The sequence below is a fragment of the Corapipo altera genome, unplaced genomic scaffold (genome assembly GCF_003945725.1).
Source record: "Corapipo altera isolate COAL_440 unplaced genomic scaffold, ASM394572v1 48b, whole genome shotgun sequence".
NCBI classification, from domain to species: Eukaryota; Metazoa; Chordata; class Aves; order Passeriformes; family Pipridae; genus Corapipo; species Corapipo altera.
Window position 1 is genome coordinate 12,531,270 of NW_020884884.1, and position 17,657 is coordinate 12,548,926.

The 17,657-nt window shown below is 38.3% G+C and overlaps 1 protein-coding gene across 8 annotated transcripts in view; it reads left to right on the forward strand.

The window, feature by feature from the left end:
• KIF6 (kinesin family member 6) overlaps window positions 1–17,657 on the forward strand; it is a 167,679-nt gene that overhangs the window by 108,965 nt on the left and 41,057 nt on the right. For all 8 annotated transcript variants that reach the window (XR_003527361.1, XR_003527362.1, XR_003527363.1 and 5 more), the window contains one exon: window positions 17,284–17,334. Coding sequence is in view for 5 of the 8 variants with exons in the window: in XM_027641239.1 (XP_027497040.1) it covers window positions 17,284–17,334 (51 nt within the window). In the remaining 3 variants the exon portion in view is untranslated. The remainder of the gene's footprint in view (window positions 1–17,283; window positions 17,335–17,657) is intronic.

The following is a 17,657-nucleotide window of genomic DNA, read 5'->3' on the forward strand; positions in this document are numbered from 1 at the left end:
CAGTAAGGACTAGTCTTCATCTGAACAAACCACAAAGCATTAGGTAACCAAAAAAAAGGCCCAACTACTACTACATTGATCACAGAGTGAGTTGGTGGAATTAAAACTACTATTTTCAGTGTAAATTAAACTAATATATTCATTCTGAATTTTACCACTAAAAAAGTCGCTTGTATACAAGAATGTGCTATGTGTTAGGTGCATTTAAGAGTAGTAAAAATTTTCAAGTTCATTCCTATAATTGTCTGACTATTTGGGCGTATTTTTGACACTATTAGGTTTAGTTATTTCTTAAAAGAAAAAGCATACTAAATGGTATTTAATGCCCAAAGGGAAGCAGTTGTTGTTTGTAGTCTGTCCAGAAATCAGCTAACATTATGATTGAAGCTGGGAGAGGAAGGGCAAACTCAAGTGGGAGTAATAACTGTGTGAGGAAACAGGCACTTTTGGAATGAAAAAGGGTAGGTGGGTGGATTATATGCACATGATGTTGATGGTGCATCTATACCCACAGGAATGCTGAGCTGTTGCACTGCTCTGCCTCATTTCAGGCTTTGAGTGTAGTGCACAAGATCATAGAATACCAAAGCCAATTATGATCTTCAGTGACAGCATATCTTAGAATTGCAAAGCACGGTTATTGAAAAATCTTCATTTAATTTTCTTGCAAATTATTCAAATAATTTTCATATATATCCCAGTTAAGGGGGTGCTGCACTGAAATGGAGAGGACTGGAGGAGAGCGAAGACAAGACATTGCAGTGCTAAGGATAATATTGATTCTGCTTCACTGTCTTGTATGTCACATTGTTATCTCTGTGAATGCACAGTAGGTGTTAAACCTAATCCAAACCTAATTAATATAAACCCAGAATTTTAATCGCCTTTTTCTCTATAGGCAAGATGCTATGTATATATACATAAAAATTAATTTTGTTACAGTCACCCTACCTCCCCATGGAGATAGCCAAGTAGGCCTACATTTAAACTCCAAGCTGAGAATATTTCTTGCAAAGGTTTTCTTTATACCTGTGATGCCTTAAGCCCCTAATGGTTTTTATTTTTCTAAGCCTTGTAAGTTTTATAAGTAGATTTTAAAAGCAGCAACCCTCCCTCCCTTGTCCCTTTCCCTCTAGCACCCTTAGTTTACACATTCCTTAACCCTCTTACCCCATTCTATGATCCCTATATCACTCCTACCCCTGACTACAGCAGAAATGTTTAGTCTTTTGTCAAGGCAAGGCCTAGATTGTTGGCAGAACAGCATATCTGGGCCTAAACCACAGAACATGGTCAAAAACTGAGCGACTATGTACCCTTTGTGCTCTGATGATGGTGAAGATGGGATGAACAGAGGGTCCCAAAATACACCCCATACCCATTTTCAGGGAGTGGACCCGGGGCGGTCCAGAGCAAAGGCCACAGGGTGGACACATTTAGGATTGGATGGATGGTATTATAAAATGTAACATCTGGAGCACAGGGGCGCGCGCGTCGTGTAACGTCTACTGCCTTGGCATAATAAACCCTTTCTTATCTCACCCCTAATTAACTGCTCCGGGAGATTTTTTTCAGCACCTAAATCCCACGGCAACACCTGCACAACTTTATGAAGGGAACTGATAGCAGCGTTTTTGCACAGATAAGAAATAAGACAAAGTTAGGTTTTTTAGGCAGAAGTAGTCTAAGAGCACTCTGTTGGCTATGTTGTATATCTGCATTGTTTTAGCTTCACATGCAGGCAATAAATTATTTTGAAAAAGGAGAATCAGTTAGTTAAGAACTAGAATCCCGAGGCTGATCTTAGGAATGTTACGCATATTTTAAGCCATGATTATATGGGCTGAAAGAATTGAGGGAAGTCATGAATGAGCAAATAGCATTTTAAAAAGTTTTGCTGAAGAAGTGTCTGTATTTTGGAAGGATGGCATTTCTCTGTTGAAGAAAAATTCCATACTTTACATGGAATCTAAATGAAATTAAAATCCTCAAAATTATTTGCGATATGAAAAGAAAATCCATCAAAATCAATGCATTGCTTTCTTAAAGATCATTAATATTAGTAGTATTATCTATTGCTTTATATTAGTATATAGTTCTGAGTCAGACATTAGCTTCAGAGAGAGAGAGAGAGAGAGAGAGACATTGTTTCAACCATGAATAAAGTAAGGCTATAATAAGAGAGAAATTGCTATGCTTTGAAATGCATTCCATTCTATACTGTAATATTCTGAGATACTTATTCTTTTATGGAAATAAACATTGCAACTTCATAGCTGCTGATCTAATTCACTGTTCTAGTTTCATTCCAGAAAGTATCAAGGACTTAGGCAGACTCATATCTGATCTATATGCTCAGTGAATTTTACTGGAAATGACTAGTGTAGGAGAAAAATTGTAAGATCGGATTTAGAAAGGGATTGAGAAACTTCAAGAAGAGAAGTTACATGCCATAGAAAAATATGGTTCAAATGAGATACAAACAACTCATAAATAAATGAATTCAGTATGCAGATATAATGAGCAGATAACTCAATAATGTCATTCCACAGCATTTCATTCTTCAGGTAGCTTTTATGAATTGCTATTCTCAGCAATGGAATCCATGGAATTTGAAATCTTGAAATCCTCACCAAAGAGAAACTCTAGCTGAGGTCAGTTTGAGTTCTACTTGTGTACAGATTGAAAAGAAAATTCTGAAAATATTTCCGTATTTGTCTTTGTTGTTGTTTTAGTTGATAAAGGGCAACAAGCATTAGACAAAGAATCAGAGACTCATGGAATATTTTTGGTAGGAAGAGACCTTAAAGATCATCTTGTTCCAACCCCTCTGCCACAACCAGGGACACCTTTCACTAGAACAGGTTGCTCAAAACCTGGCTAGCCTGGCCTTAAACACTTTCTAGGATGAAACATCCACACCTTCTCTGGGCAACCTGTTCCAGTGTCTTAACACCCTCACAGTAAAGAGTTTCTTCGTAATATCTGTTCTAAACCTACTCTCCTTCAGTTTGAAGCTGTTCCCCCTTGTACTGTCACTACATACTCTTTGTCCCTCTCTGTCTTTCTTGTAGGCTCCCTTCTGGCACTGGAAGGCCACAATTAGGACACCCCTAAAGCTGTCTCTTTTCCAGGCTGAACAATCCCAATTCTCTCAGCCTTTCCTCATAGAGAGGTGCTCCATCCTTCTAATCATGTTGGTGTTCCTCCTCTGGACTAACTCTAAAAGGTCATTGTCCTTCCTGTGCAGGAATCCCAGAGCTGGATGTGCTGCTCCAGATAGGGTCTCACAAGGGCAGAGTAGAGGGGAAGAATCACCTCCTTTGACCTGCTGGCCACACTGCTTTTGATGCAGCCCAGGACACGATCGGCTTTTTGGGCTGTAAGTGCACATTGCTGGCTCATGTCCAGCCTCTCATCCACCAGCACTCCTAGATCTCTCTCAGCAGCGCTGCTCTTGATCTGTTCATCCCCCAGCCTGTATTGATACCAGGAGTTGCCCTGACCCTGGTGCAGCAGCTTGCACTTGGTCCTGCTAAACCTATAACCTATAGTAATAATTATTTTAAACAGACAAATACTATCACTTATAGTGTGAAATATATTGCAATATTGTCCACCTTTGAGGTCTCCAAAGCTGCTTCCTTGAACTCCATTCACAATTTCACCTATCTTTATATCAGTAAGGCTGCTCAGCTTCCTTTTGATTTTGGGAGTAATTCGTAGTTGTGCACTCAGCCAGTCACTTTAAGATTGTCCTGTATTTCAAATGTGTTTACCTTTACATGTTTTCTCATTCATGGTCTTCAGGAATGATATAAGAGGTATGATGTGGACTTTCAAGGGATTTTTCTTATTTAATAAGCAAGTGTTTCACCCTATGGAAGTGTATACCGCCCTTAAATACTACACTGAATTTTGTGTCATGAGAGACATAAAAACTGCAATAACAGCGAGTTTGCTATTTATCTTGTTCTTTGATCAGAGGTTGGTTTTGGTTTGGTTTGGTTTAGTTCGGGTTTTTTTTTTTATGTGGAAAGATCCCTGAGAACTGAGCCTTAATGCATCCATCAATGTTTGGCATCAAAAAAACTGAAGGTCCCAGAATTTTTTTCACAGACAGAAATCTGAGCAATGTGGTGAATCAAACATGCTCAGGATGTGCTGAGGATGTGCAACTGGGCAGTTGGTGCAGCTCAAGCTGTGCAATTCATCAGGCACATTCTGTAGATGTCAAACGTACTGTGTGGGCCTTCTACAAAGCCTGCTCAGTGTCAGTCTACATGCTTGCTGCATGTACCAAGATTTATGTGTCCAGGAGCCCTGGCTGGACTGTTCAGTACCCAAGAAGTTCCAGACGAACAGCCAGATCAAGAATCTAGAACAGGCTGAAACCATAGTTTAGTATGAGAAGTAGGAGATTTGACAAGAACACATAAGTGCTTCATCACTTCTGTTTTGCACTGGGATGTATGGAAAAATAAAGCCTCAATGCAATTAGCCTCCACTGATTTCCTATCTCCTGGGAGTCTGCCTATATGTTGCATCTGTCCTCTGTCACTTAACAGAGTCAGTCTTGGTCTCCGAACACAAGTTGGATCAGAAAATGGAACAGAATTAGTATTTCTTCCATACTTCATCTCGAGTGTGTAACTATGTTGTTTACTTCTGAGGGATGTCATTTATGACTAATATAACAAAGCACATTAGCTCTGCAAAACCTGCAGCCATCTGTCAGAAAAACAGAAGAGAAAACAGGCTATTGGGACAAACAGTCCCCCAGATGTAATTTCCCAGCTGGGATGTTATTCAGTGTGGCCCAGTGCCTAGAAGCTTCAGTCTGTTTCTGATCTCCAGGTCAGTTTCAAAGCAGTTTTGTAATAAATGGAATGTTTATGTGTCCACCAAAAATAGCAGTAGCTGTTAAAGCTGAAGCCATTCAGCATGGCTGACACAGTCTTTGGATTCTTTCTCCTTAATTTCTTGGCCCAATTGTTTTGCAACCTAATACTGAAAAAACATTGTTCCTATGTATGTTTGTTTTGGATAAATGTCTAATCACCATGCCATTATGACTGCAGTTTTGGAATCTATTTTTTAAATATAACATTTTGATTTTTGGAAGCACGGAATCGAAAATACAGAAAAACAGCTGAGTTTCTGCAGATTTTATTTTCTTAACCACTCTGTCACCATCTGCAGTTTGTCCATTGTAGAAATGTGATTTACTTTACTTTGCAGGATGCTACATCTTATTTTTCTGTTTGGTCATAACTCATTCCATTTTCACTTATTTCCTTCCTTCCATGATGAAATGTAGCTTACTTTCAACTTGATTCTGTTAAGATTCTTTTTCTACTGCTTCAGGCATGATTTCTATGGCCTAGTTTAGCCAGGGATCTGTAGAGCACAATATAAAAATGCTATACTCTCTCACAGCATCTTTTGGAAGACCTCTCTCAAGGTGCTGTAATGCAGAATAGATGTCATGAATTTTACACAAGCCTGGCAGATAGCTACAACATGGTAGCTGGTGGCTCAGGGCAGACTCAATGCTGTGATGCAAGCTTCCACAACCTATTTTCTTATCCTAGGAGCAACCAGTTGTCTCATAATATAAAGCAGAGTGATGGGAATATATTTTTCTTTCTTGTTAGCAGTTCAGTGGAAAGTTCATGTTAATGACTTTTTTTGTTTCTTCACAGTGCTCATAGTGAGTCAGAGTAATCAATTAACTACCTTGTTTGTAATTACCAGATCGTATTTTTGATACTCAAGAGAATTTTTCTTAGAATTTCAGAAGTCATTTCCATGTGAGCAAGGCTCACATTGTCTTGGAGTAGTACAGTTATATTTGCTGAGTGTAATTCTTAACCCCCTATGATTAGGCAATGTATAATAAAATAATGTTTTTAGCTGAATGAGAGTCCCCAGAAAACTGGTAGTAAGATGTGCAAATAAGGAGGAAAGACTAAACTGTAAAGCATTACTTTGCCTTTCTGAAATTAAGAGAGAGAGAGTTCATCTGCTGTACTTACTGTATGCAGTGTAAACGTCTAGGTCTAGTGTTTGTCTCACTTCAAAGGCAGACCTAGATTGATGGAGCTGTGACAGAGCTTTCTGTTCTACCACTTCTTCAGTGTGGATCATGCTAGGTCAATTGTCAGAGAAGACAGAAAGAAAGACGTCATTGCCCTGTCACCACCAACTGCTGTAGGATTTATCTTACCTGATCTTTTAGAGATCAGACTGACAAGAGAACCAGGCAGCTCTAGCAGCTTTCTGACAACCTTTTTGCTTTTTCTGCTCCTCCTTATAAGAAGAGAATACCATCTTTGGTAATATAACATAGCAGCACTTAGGAAACTCATTTCAGAAGGTATAAGTCTTTTGGCTTCAGGGGGCAATGCATATGTTAATGCCAATGCTAAATATTGTCCATTGTTTCAGAGTAGCTTGCATATGTTTGGTTTTACTTTCAAACAATAGGCAATGCCCCAGGGTGACAGTGCATAGGCTGAATGGGTCCTTAGAATGAGAAAACACAATTTGTCAAATGACTTATTCAGAAAATACCAAACTGAATGAATTCATTTGAACAGCTCTATTATGCTCCCCTGGTGTGCTATTCTTTAAACAGAAGAACCTTATTAGTGTAACAGTCACTGCAGGCCTAAGATGTTAATGTTTTCTTTGGATCTGTATTGGAATCTACATATGTAGGAAACATTTTCATTTTCTAATTATTACAAATGATGTTCTGTTCTTTAGAAACCGAAGTATTTTCAGGGGAAAAAGTTATGCTCAGGAAGACACCATGTAAACACTTTTTACTTAAGGTTTTCACTAGAATAACTAAAACAAATTGACCAAGCTCATTGGATTTAATCAAGCTATGAACTGCTATGACTATATACTTTGAAAAATGCTGCTCAGTAACAGATTTTCTGCCTGTAAGCTGTCTTTAGACTGAAAGCATGTAGTCATGCTGGATTGCTACACTGCATTTTGCTCTTTTATTAGGGAGTCTGTTCTTAAGTCAACCTGTTAAATTCGCTCTTTTAAAGAAAAGATGCTAGATGATAGTTCATGCTATACTGGGGGGCTGGTGTTTAAATCCTACAGTCTTTAGTACAAAAAGTTTTTCTTGATCATAGAGTCATAGAATATGCTGAGTAGGAAGGAACCCACAAGGATCATCCAGTCCAACTCCTGGTCTGCACAGGACATCCCAAGAGTAACACCATATACCTGAGAGCTTCTTGAACTCTGTCAGGCTTGGTGCTGTGACCACTTCCCTGGGGAACCTGTTCCAGTGCTCAACCACTCTCTGAGTGAAAAATGTTTTCCCGATATCCAACCTAAACCTCCCCTGACACAACTTCAGGCCATTCCCTCAGGTTCTGACACTGGTCACCACAGAGAAGAGATCAGTGCCTGTCCCTTTACTTCCCCCTGTGAGGATGTTGAAGACCGCAGTGAGGTCTTCCCTCAGTCTCCTCTTGTCCAGGCTGAACAGACCAAGTGATCTCAACCACTCCTCACACAGCTTCACCTCAAGGTCCTTCACTGTCTTTGTTGCCTTCCTTTGGATGCTCTCTAAGAGCTGAATATCTTTCTTATATTATGGTGTCCACAACTGCACACAATATTCAAGGTGAAGCTGCCCAAGTGCAGAGCAGAGCGGGACAATCCCCTTCCCTGACTGGCTGGCGATGCTTTGCCTGATGCCCCCCAGGACACAGTTGGCCCTCCTGGCTGCCAGTGCACTGCTGACTCATGTTCAACTTGCCATAGATCAAGACCCCCAGGTCCCTTTCCACAGTGGTGCTCTCCAGCCTATCATTCCCTAGTCTATACATGCAACCAGGATTGCCCCATCCCAGGTGCATATTCCAGCTCTTGTCCTTGTTAAACTTCATAAAGTGGTTGTTCATCTCTCCAATTTGTCAAGGTCTCCTGCAGGACCTCACTTCCCTCAAGGGAGTAGACAGCTCCTCCCAATTTAGCATCATCAGGAAATTTAGTATTCCTTTGAGTCCTGCATTTAAGTCATGTATGTCTTTACTACTGGATAGCCAGAGATTTTAAGAGTGAAAAATCAAACCTTCAGACTCTAGAGAAGTAGACCTCAGCTTATTCAGAGTAGTACTGTTAAAGAGTGATACCCCTTCAAGAGCACAGAAATATGAATTTGTTTTTCATAGTATCTTGTGGTTCATTTACACATCTGGACAGCATTCATGCAGACTTGCAGTATAGGTGTACCGACCTACATCTACTGAAATACAATAGCTGGTTTTTTCTAATCAAACCAGTTCCTAAATCATGTAGGACTAGTGATGTCACCACAGATAGATGTTGCAGAAGGAGTGCAATCCACAGAAAATAGCTGTATTAGGAAGATTTTCTCATGCACTTTTGTTAAGATTGATGGATGACGTCTGTTCAGAGCTGATAACATCATTGCGCCACTTATATAGAATCAGGTTGCATTTTAAATTGCTGAACAATTCAAGAAGCAGACTTGTAAATGAACATTAAAAAATGTATCATACACCCATTCTTACTCTAATCTTGTTTCTTTCACCCTGAAACCTTTGCATACATACCCTAAAAATGTGGTACAATATCTAATGACCTTGAGCACTATAATTTTTTTAATTTATTTTATTTTTAATTTTGTGTCATATCTGTCAGGTTTTTAACGTCACTCTGTCTCATCTGACCAGAAGTTTACACAACAGTATGAAATTCCAGGACAATTTCTTGGTAAAGATAGAAAAATTTTAAAAATCTGTGAAACTGAAGTATATAGTGAGGCCTGGAACTCTATACTCAATTTTATGTTGAGCAAATCTGGCGAGAAAAAATGTCACAGCATGAAACTGGACATCGGATTGTTGCATAGAAATTACAAAACCATGCAGGCAGTATTAGTAACAGGAAATAACTATGTTCATCTTGTACTTGGATATAGTCACTCTCTGTTTAAAACTTGAGGGGGCAAAATTCTTTGGTTTTGACTTTGCTTGTTTGTACTTTTAAGACCCTTTATTTATTTTTTAAGCTTCTTATATTTGGACATTAAAAAACAAAAGAAAAGAACTGTATACAAAGCTGTTTCTCTGACTTTATTTTCCTTATTCTTTCTCTTCACGTTAATTCCTCAGAAATAATCAAGAGATAAGCTACATTTAGTCATATGAGCATCCAGAACACTAAATTCACAGATTATCCATATCCATATCCATATTGCATTGCTTTTCAGTCATGCTTTTTTGACCAGCTTAATATTTAATTCATGAACAAATACATGTGATAACCAACAGAACAACAGTTTCCAGATGTGCATTATTTCTGTGTCTTTCCTAGCATATGAAGATAGATACACAGAATATTTGTTAACTTCGGGCAATGCCTAAAATAGCACTCTGGCACCTAAGGTATAGCTTAAATTAAATTTAGGTACCTAAATTCAGAAGAGCTATCCAGGAAAAAGGAAAAAAAAAAAAAGAACCTGTTCACTTTAGTTCCTGAAATGCAACTAACTGCCATTGCTAGTGCATACAGAAGCACTGCTTTATTGACTGAACTACCTATATCCTCCCCACTGAGAATCCAGAAACGATGTGTCCTTCTGCTGAAGTGTCCTGGAATATGCTTGCTGCTATATATCCGTGCTTGGCTAAAAATGCCTGGGCAGCAATAAGTAGTGACAGCCAACCTTGGGACAATAGAATAAAGGTCCAAGCATTTGTTTGTAGATTCAGAAAGCATCCAGGTTCTGAGTTTCACTTTCATGGAGATATTGAAGTCCAGACCCCTTTGTGTTTTCTGTTGGTTATCCTAGATATCCCGATGTTCAGTATCTGATTTGTTAGGAATTTGTGTGCACTAGCCACTTGCCATATTCTGTTTCCTATGGAAAGATGTCCTGTGCCTTTGGGGAACGTGAGTTGTGGAACATGCTAGCATTTCCCTCATTTATATAAATGGAACCTTGGGGAATACCCAAACAATTAAGGCCTATGCAGCCTATGACAGGTCTGTACTTAGAGGAAGAGAGAGGTCTTGAATCATGTCATCAGGAAAATAAATTGAGTTTCTCTACAGCTCTGCTGTTTAACTCTATCAGAGTATTTTTTTGTTCTGTAGCAGCGAGAGTGTATGAAAGGCTAGTAGAAAAAAAAAATGTGATATAAAGGGTGCTGTGGAAATGCAGGCCAAACAATAAACAGTTACAGGAATGACCATCAATCAGAAAGTGTAAATAATCAGCTTGCGAGGAAAAAAAAAATGTAATCTGGCCAGAACTAAGAACATGTAGGAAAATGGGAGGAGACTTAATATGGAGGTTAGAAATAAATGCATAGAAATGGGTACAGAGTTTAGAGGACTGTATATTGAGTAGCTCAAGGAATAATCAGTTAATCACAGAATCACTTAGGTTGCAAAAGACCTCCAAGATCATTGAGTTCAACCTTTGACCAGTCACCATCTCTCTAACTAGACCATGGCACTAAGTGCCACATTCAGTTGTTGCTTGAACACCTCCAGGGATGGTGACTCCACCACCTCCCTGGGAAGCCCATCCCCATGCCTGACCACACTTTCAGTGAAGAAATCCCTCCTGAGAAGTCCAGTGTCATCCTGTAGAAATGACTGTCAGTGGCTGCTGTCTCATAAGCTTTCTGTCTGTAAATTTGATCATGCTTGAAGGTAATAAATGTCGCAATAAAAACTGTTATTGTCTCAGCTGAGTATGGCAAGGAAGGAAACATGTCCCAGTCAGATATTTTAAATAGTAATCCCAAAATGTGCAGTATCCTACATTATAGTAAAATATATGCTTTTGAATCTGTGATATTTAAGCTTCAAGGAAGGAAATTAAGTTGGGAAAATGATGTGTTTCCGTGTGTGTTTGTTAATGTGCTGCGCTTAGGCTATGGTTTGCAACTATGAATTTGGTGTGGAAGTCAGGGTTGTGCTTCCAATTCTGAACCTCTTGTCTTTTCTGGGGTCTCCTACTGATGAATTCTACTAAATACTATCAGCTACCTTGCTTCCAATGGTGTGCCCCATCTCTTTGCTGGCAGTTACTGTCTCCAATTCTTTTTTCCCAGCTGGCAAACAAGAGTGTTTACTACATTGTAGTTGACTCCATGATAGTGTCTCACTTAAATTGCTGATATGCTTGTGCTGAGGTGCCAAACTGTGCTAGAGCAAGCAGAACACAGGCAGACATTTGCTTCCAGCCCCTCTGCTGTGGGGCAGTGACCTTTGACAGCAAACTTTGGGATGAAGGGAAGGGAGAGGGAAAAGGAGAAAGGAGAGCCAGTAAAATCTTAAACCACTGGAGATGTTTCTTCAGTGACCAAAAGGCAGAAATCTGCTGCAGCAGGTCATGCTTAACAAGATGTTACCTCACATATTGTCATTAATTTATTTTTGATGCTGATGAGAGTTGTACTTTATACCTTTAAAAATGCATGTGCTATAGTCAGGAGGCCTTGAGTGCTGCAATACTGTGTTTTCTCCCCTTATGCCACCAAGGGCTTTCTGAAAATGAGGAGCTATCAGATCACATGGGGATTTGGCCAACCATGTATCCCAAAATAAAGCATTTTCATCAGAAATAGTGTTGCTAACGCAGACTACTTTGCCTCTACACATTGTCCTAAGAGAGCCAATTGACACATTTTTGCTATCGGAGAAGGACTAAGTTTGAAAAATAGTAAGAATTTTTTCCCAAATGTTTCTCTGGATCAGAGAAAAGCTGAATGGTTTATCTGCTCTTAATGCTGCAGGATTTTGAGTTAGAACAGAGTCTTTTTTATTTAATTCCATGATTTTTCTTATCAGATACTTTTTGTCATAGAGTGTGTTCTCATACAATTTCAGCATCAGATTTTAAAAAGTATCTACCACATCTGGTAAGATTTGCAATAACTGTCTGTGTTTGATATTCTTCATTTGACAAATTATTCCATTTGGGTTCAATGTCCCCTACTTTCAGGAACACTTCGTAAGCTGTTACAACTCTGACCTCAAATGCAGTTAAAAATATACCTCTACAAGGCTCATGGAATTTATGTGGCTACTGCCCACTTTGTAAAAGCCTGCCTCAGTACTTATTTGCTGAATATGCAGCTTTAATTTGTGCTCATTCAGCAGGACTTCTTATCTGATTCAAGTGGAGGCACTCAACTTTATGAATCAGATTTAATAGACCCAGAGTCTTAATTAGGTCTTCATAGCTGGGTCCAACTGCAAATGTAGGGGCATTGCATTACAAACAAAACCCCCGCATATTTCCTGTAATGGTTTAACCCCAGCTGGCAACTAAGCATCAGACAGCCACTTGCTCATTCCCCTCTGATTGGATTGGGGGAAAGAAACAGGAAAAAAAAAGAAACAACTACTACCATATAGCTCAATTAGGGACCCAAAATTTCCTGGAGGGTGAATTCCAGGAATCGGAGGTTCCCTGGATGCATAAGAGGTTTTTCAGCTTAATATTTTATGTAACATCAAAAACGATTTCACGATGAAGAAAGGAGATACAGCACCCTAGATGAGGTGTGAAGATTTCAGGATCTCCAGGATGGAAGGACTAATTAGGATAAACACAGGCTTGGAAAATGTAAAATAATAGAAAAATACTAAAAAATAGCAGGAGATAAAGAGTTATTGGCAAAGGCTTTAGCCTGTCAATTACTGAGTCAGAAGATACCCTGTGCCAAGTTAAAGGTTTATCCATAGCAATAGCAACAAATATTCTCAAAGGAAGGGAGTTAAGGTTGTATGTGTACTCTTAACTTGACCAGCACTTCTATCTTTTAAGTTAGCAGCCTTTGAAACATTATAATAGTATTATATACAGGATCTGATAAAACGTAACAGTAGTTTTAAAACCTCTCATATGGATCCAAACAAAATGAAAATACTTCTTTTAATCACTGTTTTCTTAATTGTAATATACTCATTTTTCAATTGAAGCATATGCAGTATGGTCAAAGCATTCATTATCTGTAATAATTTGGAAGATGTTTCAGATCCTTGAAACAGTCTGAAACAACACAAAGACAAGAAGTTAAAGCCATATTATTCAAGTTATGTAGTCATATTTAGTCACCATATGGGATAGTTTCTTCTGCTTTACATCAGTCTTAATTAGATTTCTCTAGTCCATTTTTCTAGTGTTCTCTGTTTCCCTTCTTGCTTTTGTCTCCTGTCACAAAGCTGAATTTCTATGTTACCAGTTCATCTCTTTTCCATACCTCAGGATGGTACATGTGTCCAGAAACACAGGCCAAAAACAATAGATTTATCACAACCTTAATGACAGCTGGCTGCATGCTGAGTGAATTCTTAAATTCCCCAAAACTACTTTTTTGCCAAAACATGTAGAGTTGCAGCATTCAACATTTTCTTGGGACCGTTATCTCCAAATGAAGAATGACTCCACTGGAAAAAATTTGGTATCAGCTATAGACCTATTTTTAACTTCTTGTTTGGTGAAACTTCAGAAAACGTAATTAGCCATATGTTGAGAGATGTTCTCCAAGTCTTAAATTCAATTTTTGCAAACCACATTTAAGCACTACCTTGTCCACAACTTTATACTGTTGGAATCAGAAGACATGGATATTTTAATGAGAATGTGATTCTTCATATTTCTTTGGATAAATATTTGTGTTTATGAAGATTGCAGAACTGGCAGTGCTAAAGACTGAAATCTTCCATTTGTTTATATGGGAAGATCTGTGCAGGCAACAGTACTGGAATCACCCCCTACTTCTGTCACTTATGAACTTCAAGCCTTGCATTAATGTTCTCAGAGGCAGAAAAGTAGAACAGTTCAGAAACATTCGTTCTCCCCCACAAGTATTTATCCTGAAAACAAAACAAGATTACTTTAATCAAAAACATGCACAGAGAATCTTAAGGTTATGTCAAAAATAAGAGTTTCTACATGAAAACCATTTTTTTTCCAAATTAAATCTTAATAAACTGTCAGATTTCAAATTGGATTAAAACAAATTGAAAGATTAAATAATATCTGGCTAAGTCTTAGTATGGAATTATAGTCAGGTGCCTCATGATACCACCATGTCCCCGGAATCAGAATTCCTTTTTGGGCTACTTTTCCCATTACAATTACAGTTTCTCCTCAGGAAGTTTTCTGCAAAATGAAGTTCAGTTTTTATTGCCTTGAAAAGGCAGTTTGGACTATGTAAATCGGAAAAATGTCATCTTTCTGTTTCTATTTAAAGAATAAAAACTCTTGCTGTAAGAGTGCTGATGCTGGATTTTTATTTTTCTGGTCAAAAGAGAAGTTTTCTTTGATTCCTCTCTGACTACAGGTGGTCTGGTTCCAGCTTCTCATTCTTTCACAAAACTGCCAAATTGAAGTAGGACAAGGTTTCTTGCAACATTATGGTCCATGCCATGGATGGAGCAGTAGTGTACAAAGGCTAGAATGAAAGGGGAGGGGAGCATTTGGGACAGTTTCACACTGCTGACTGATCTGACAAAGCTTGCAATAGAAGCAGAACTTTTGCAGCCTCTGTGGTTTCTATCCCAGCTGTGTTGAAAGTGAATTCTACATAATTAAAAGTCAAGCCTCTTGGCTATAATCATTTAGAAACAGTCCCCATGTTCTTGTGTTTCTACATATTTGTACTGATGGCAAGCTGTTATCTACTGTTCGATCTTACTTTCATTGACTTGTTTGCCTGGCTTTTTTCAGTTGACCTCATTGCCATTTGAAATGCAAAACATTTAGATTGCTGATGATCTGTTTCTAGCAAGGTTAAAGAAGGAGAAATAACAGCATATATTGACAGGATTGAGAACTGTATGTCACCCTGTTTTTCAGTTGGCTCTTGATGAACAGCATATTCTCACTACTACAACCATTTTTATCATATGACAGTGGCAGCTGCCTTTTGCAGCTCACAGTGCATAAGAAAGAGAGTTCATAAGCTCTTACATGAAGATAAATATATAGATAGCTTTCTGAGGCACCTCAGTTAATGGTAATCCATTGAGATGAATCTCAAGATTACTACAAATTGTTTCATGACTGTCTCATGGCTCAATACTGAGTAACGTCACGCTGTGTGATATGGTGCAATAGAATACAAGGATCTAAATATCCAGAGTAGCAAAAAGCAATTTGAGGGAAAATATAGCACATTTAATCACATTGTACTGAGTATTGACATCAACTGAGTTGCTTGATACAGCTTTCAAAGCACAAATATGGTGAGCATTGATCATTTAACACTGCTTTTATTGGTAAAAATTATTAAGGGGATTTAGGTGGAGGATTTATTTGTTTGTTACAGTAGGGGTAGATGAGGTTAGTTATTTCAGTTAATCTCTTTCTCAGTAGCTGAAGGCTGTTCTTAATTTTACAGCTAACTTTAAGTACAGAAGAATTCATTGGTTTAAGTAAAAATAACTAAAAAGAATAAAACTTCCTCTGCAGAAAAATACAGCTCTGCAATATCTATTTTATAGTGAAGGAGTAGGTAGGGTGCTTTGGTTTGTTTGTTTCTCTATAAATATTCAAAACAGCAAAACTTTACTGTTACACTGTAATGTATTGCATACAATATCATTTCTACAATGCTACTAAATACTTCACAATTATTTTCGTAAATCCCAAAAAAGTTTAATTTGTCATGGTTCTTTTGTGCTCACAGAGCAGTCTAATTCTCATGACCTGTGAATTCTAAATGTTTTTTTACATTCTCTGTTTAAGCATTTGACAACTGTTAATGAGTTAATTTGCTCTGATTAGTTTATTCTGTAGGTCTTCACTTGTAAGCAAAAGGATATTTTTAATTCAGAATGCATGCTAATATGATGTAGATAATCAGAGGTCTGGGGAAAAAAAAAAGTGAATCCAGCAGATTTTTTTTTTTCCCTGGTATCCAGATGTACAGCTTAGTAAAGATTATGAACAAGTCTGTGCTTAGAAATGGTTTTAATTTGAAAACTTGAAAGGCATAATTCCATCCTCCCTCAGAACACACGCACTGCTGAAATTGTGCATTTAGCATTACGTTTTTCCTTTATTGTTTTCATTAGTATCTATGAATAGTGGCTTCCCATGTCATAATTTAATTATGGTTTGGAATATTTGGTAAACTGAAACAATGTCATAGAACAGGGTGAAAATTGATAAAAGAAGGGTAAAGGTGAATTTTATGGGGCATGGGAGCCTAATTAGAAATAATAAGATAATGAAATTTTAGTTAATTTTTGGTTGAAAATCAACGACCTCTACACTGTGACTTATGTTGAGTAGTTGATGTGGTTTAGGAACTGTACTCCCCAATTTAGTGTCCCCACCAAGACTCTCCAAACCACGCACCGCTCTTTCTCTCGCTCCCCTGCTTTCTCCCCCTTCCCCACTGCAGCAGGTGGAGAGGAGAATTGGAGGCCCAAAAGGCAAAGACCACAGATTGAGATGAGGACAATTTACTGGAAACAGCAATGAGATAAGAAAATGAACACTAAAAGCAACACTACTAATAACAGCATACAAGAAAGGAAAGCATTCATGGTAACAGGCAATACTGGATGGCTCCCTCTATCATGTTTTCTCAACTGGAAAGAACCCCTTCTCCCTGGAATAGAGTCCCTTTCACACCATCCCGGCAAGGACATGAGGTGGTATAGAATAATCTATGTGTCCTAGCCATGCCCCCTCACAGCTAATGCAAAAATTAACCCTGTCCTGTCTGGAATCAGGACACTAGTAGAACTTCCAGAAGCTCTGGCACATGGGATATTTAAAACTGGGCTAGACAAACAGGAAAAATGGACTGTAGAGAACCAATTTTTCACTGGCAAAGATGCAGACTAGTGACCTAATATCTCCTTTCCACCATTAGCACCTGTAAGTCTGTTTGAAAAAATACTTGGAATTCTCTATGTCTTTTAGTCTCACTTGGATTTCTTTTGTATCTAGCAACATCAGATCATTATTCTATGAAAGTGCTTGACAGCAAAGAGCCTCATTTTCAGTTTTTCTTACTGGACAAAGTTAAATCTTAGGATATGTAGAGTCACATTGTGCCTACTTGTTTACTTGCAGTAGAGGGAAGGACAGAACTCAGAAAACTTCCTGTCCCATGGGTCACAAAAAAAAAACAAACTAAAATTGGCCAGCAGCACAGGGAATTTCAAATGATGGGAAAGCAATGACTTCATTGATTTTTGACATTTTGAATTCTAACTATTTGCATTTTGTGTCCTTCACAGACTGTCTGAAAGGAGAGATAACCCAGAGGCACATTCAGAGAGCAGCTCTAGGTAAGACCATAACATTTCAGGTATAGATAGGATGAATCTGCTTATGAGGCAGGTTGTATTTTCTATGACAGTTTTTGCCACAGTATTTCTGCAATATCCATGCCATAAAGAACATGGACTCTGTGAACTTTGCCTGAAATTTGACTCTAAAGGCATCTTATTTTATGTGTGATGAGAAAAATAATACAAAATTCTTATAGGTTTTGGAGTTTGGTTTCTGATGAGTCTAATTTGAACTCCCATTTACAGGCAGTGGTATGTCCTGAGACTGAGCTAATAGCCGTGTTGCCACAGTCTGTCTAACATCCTTTTTAATTTTTCTC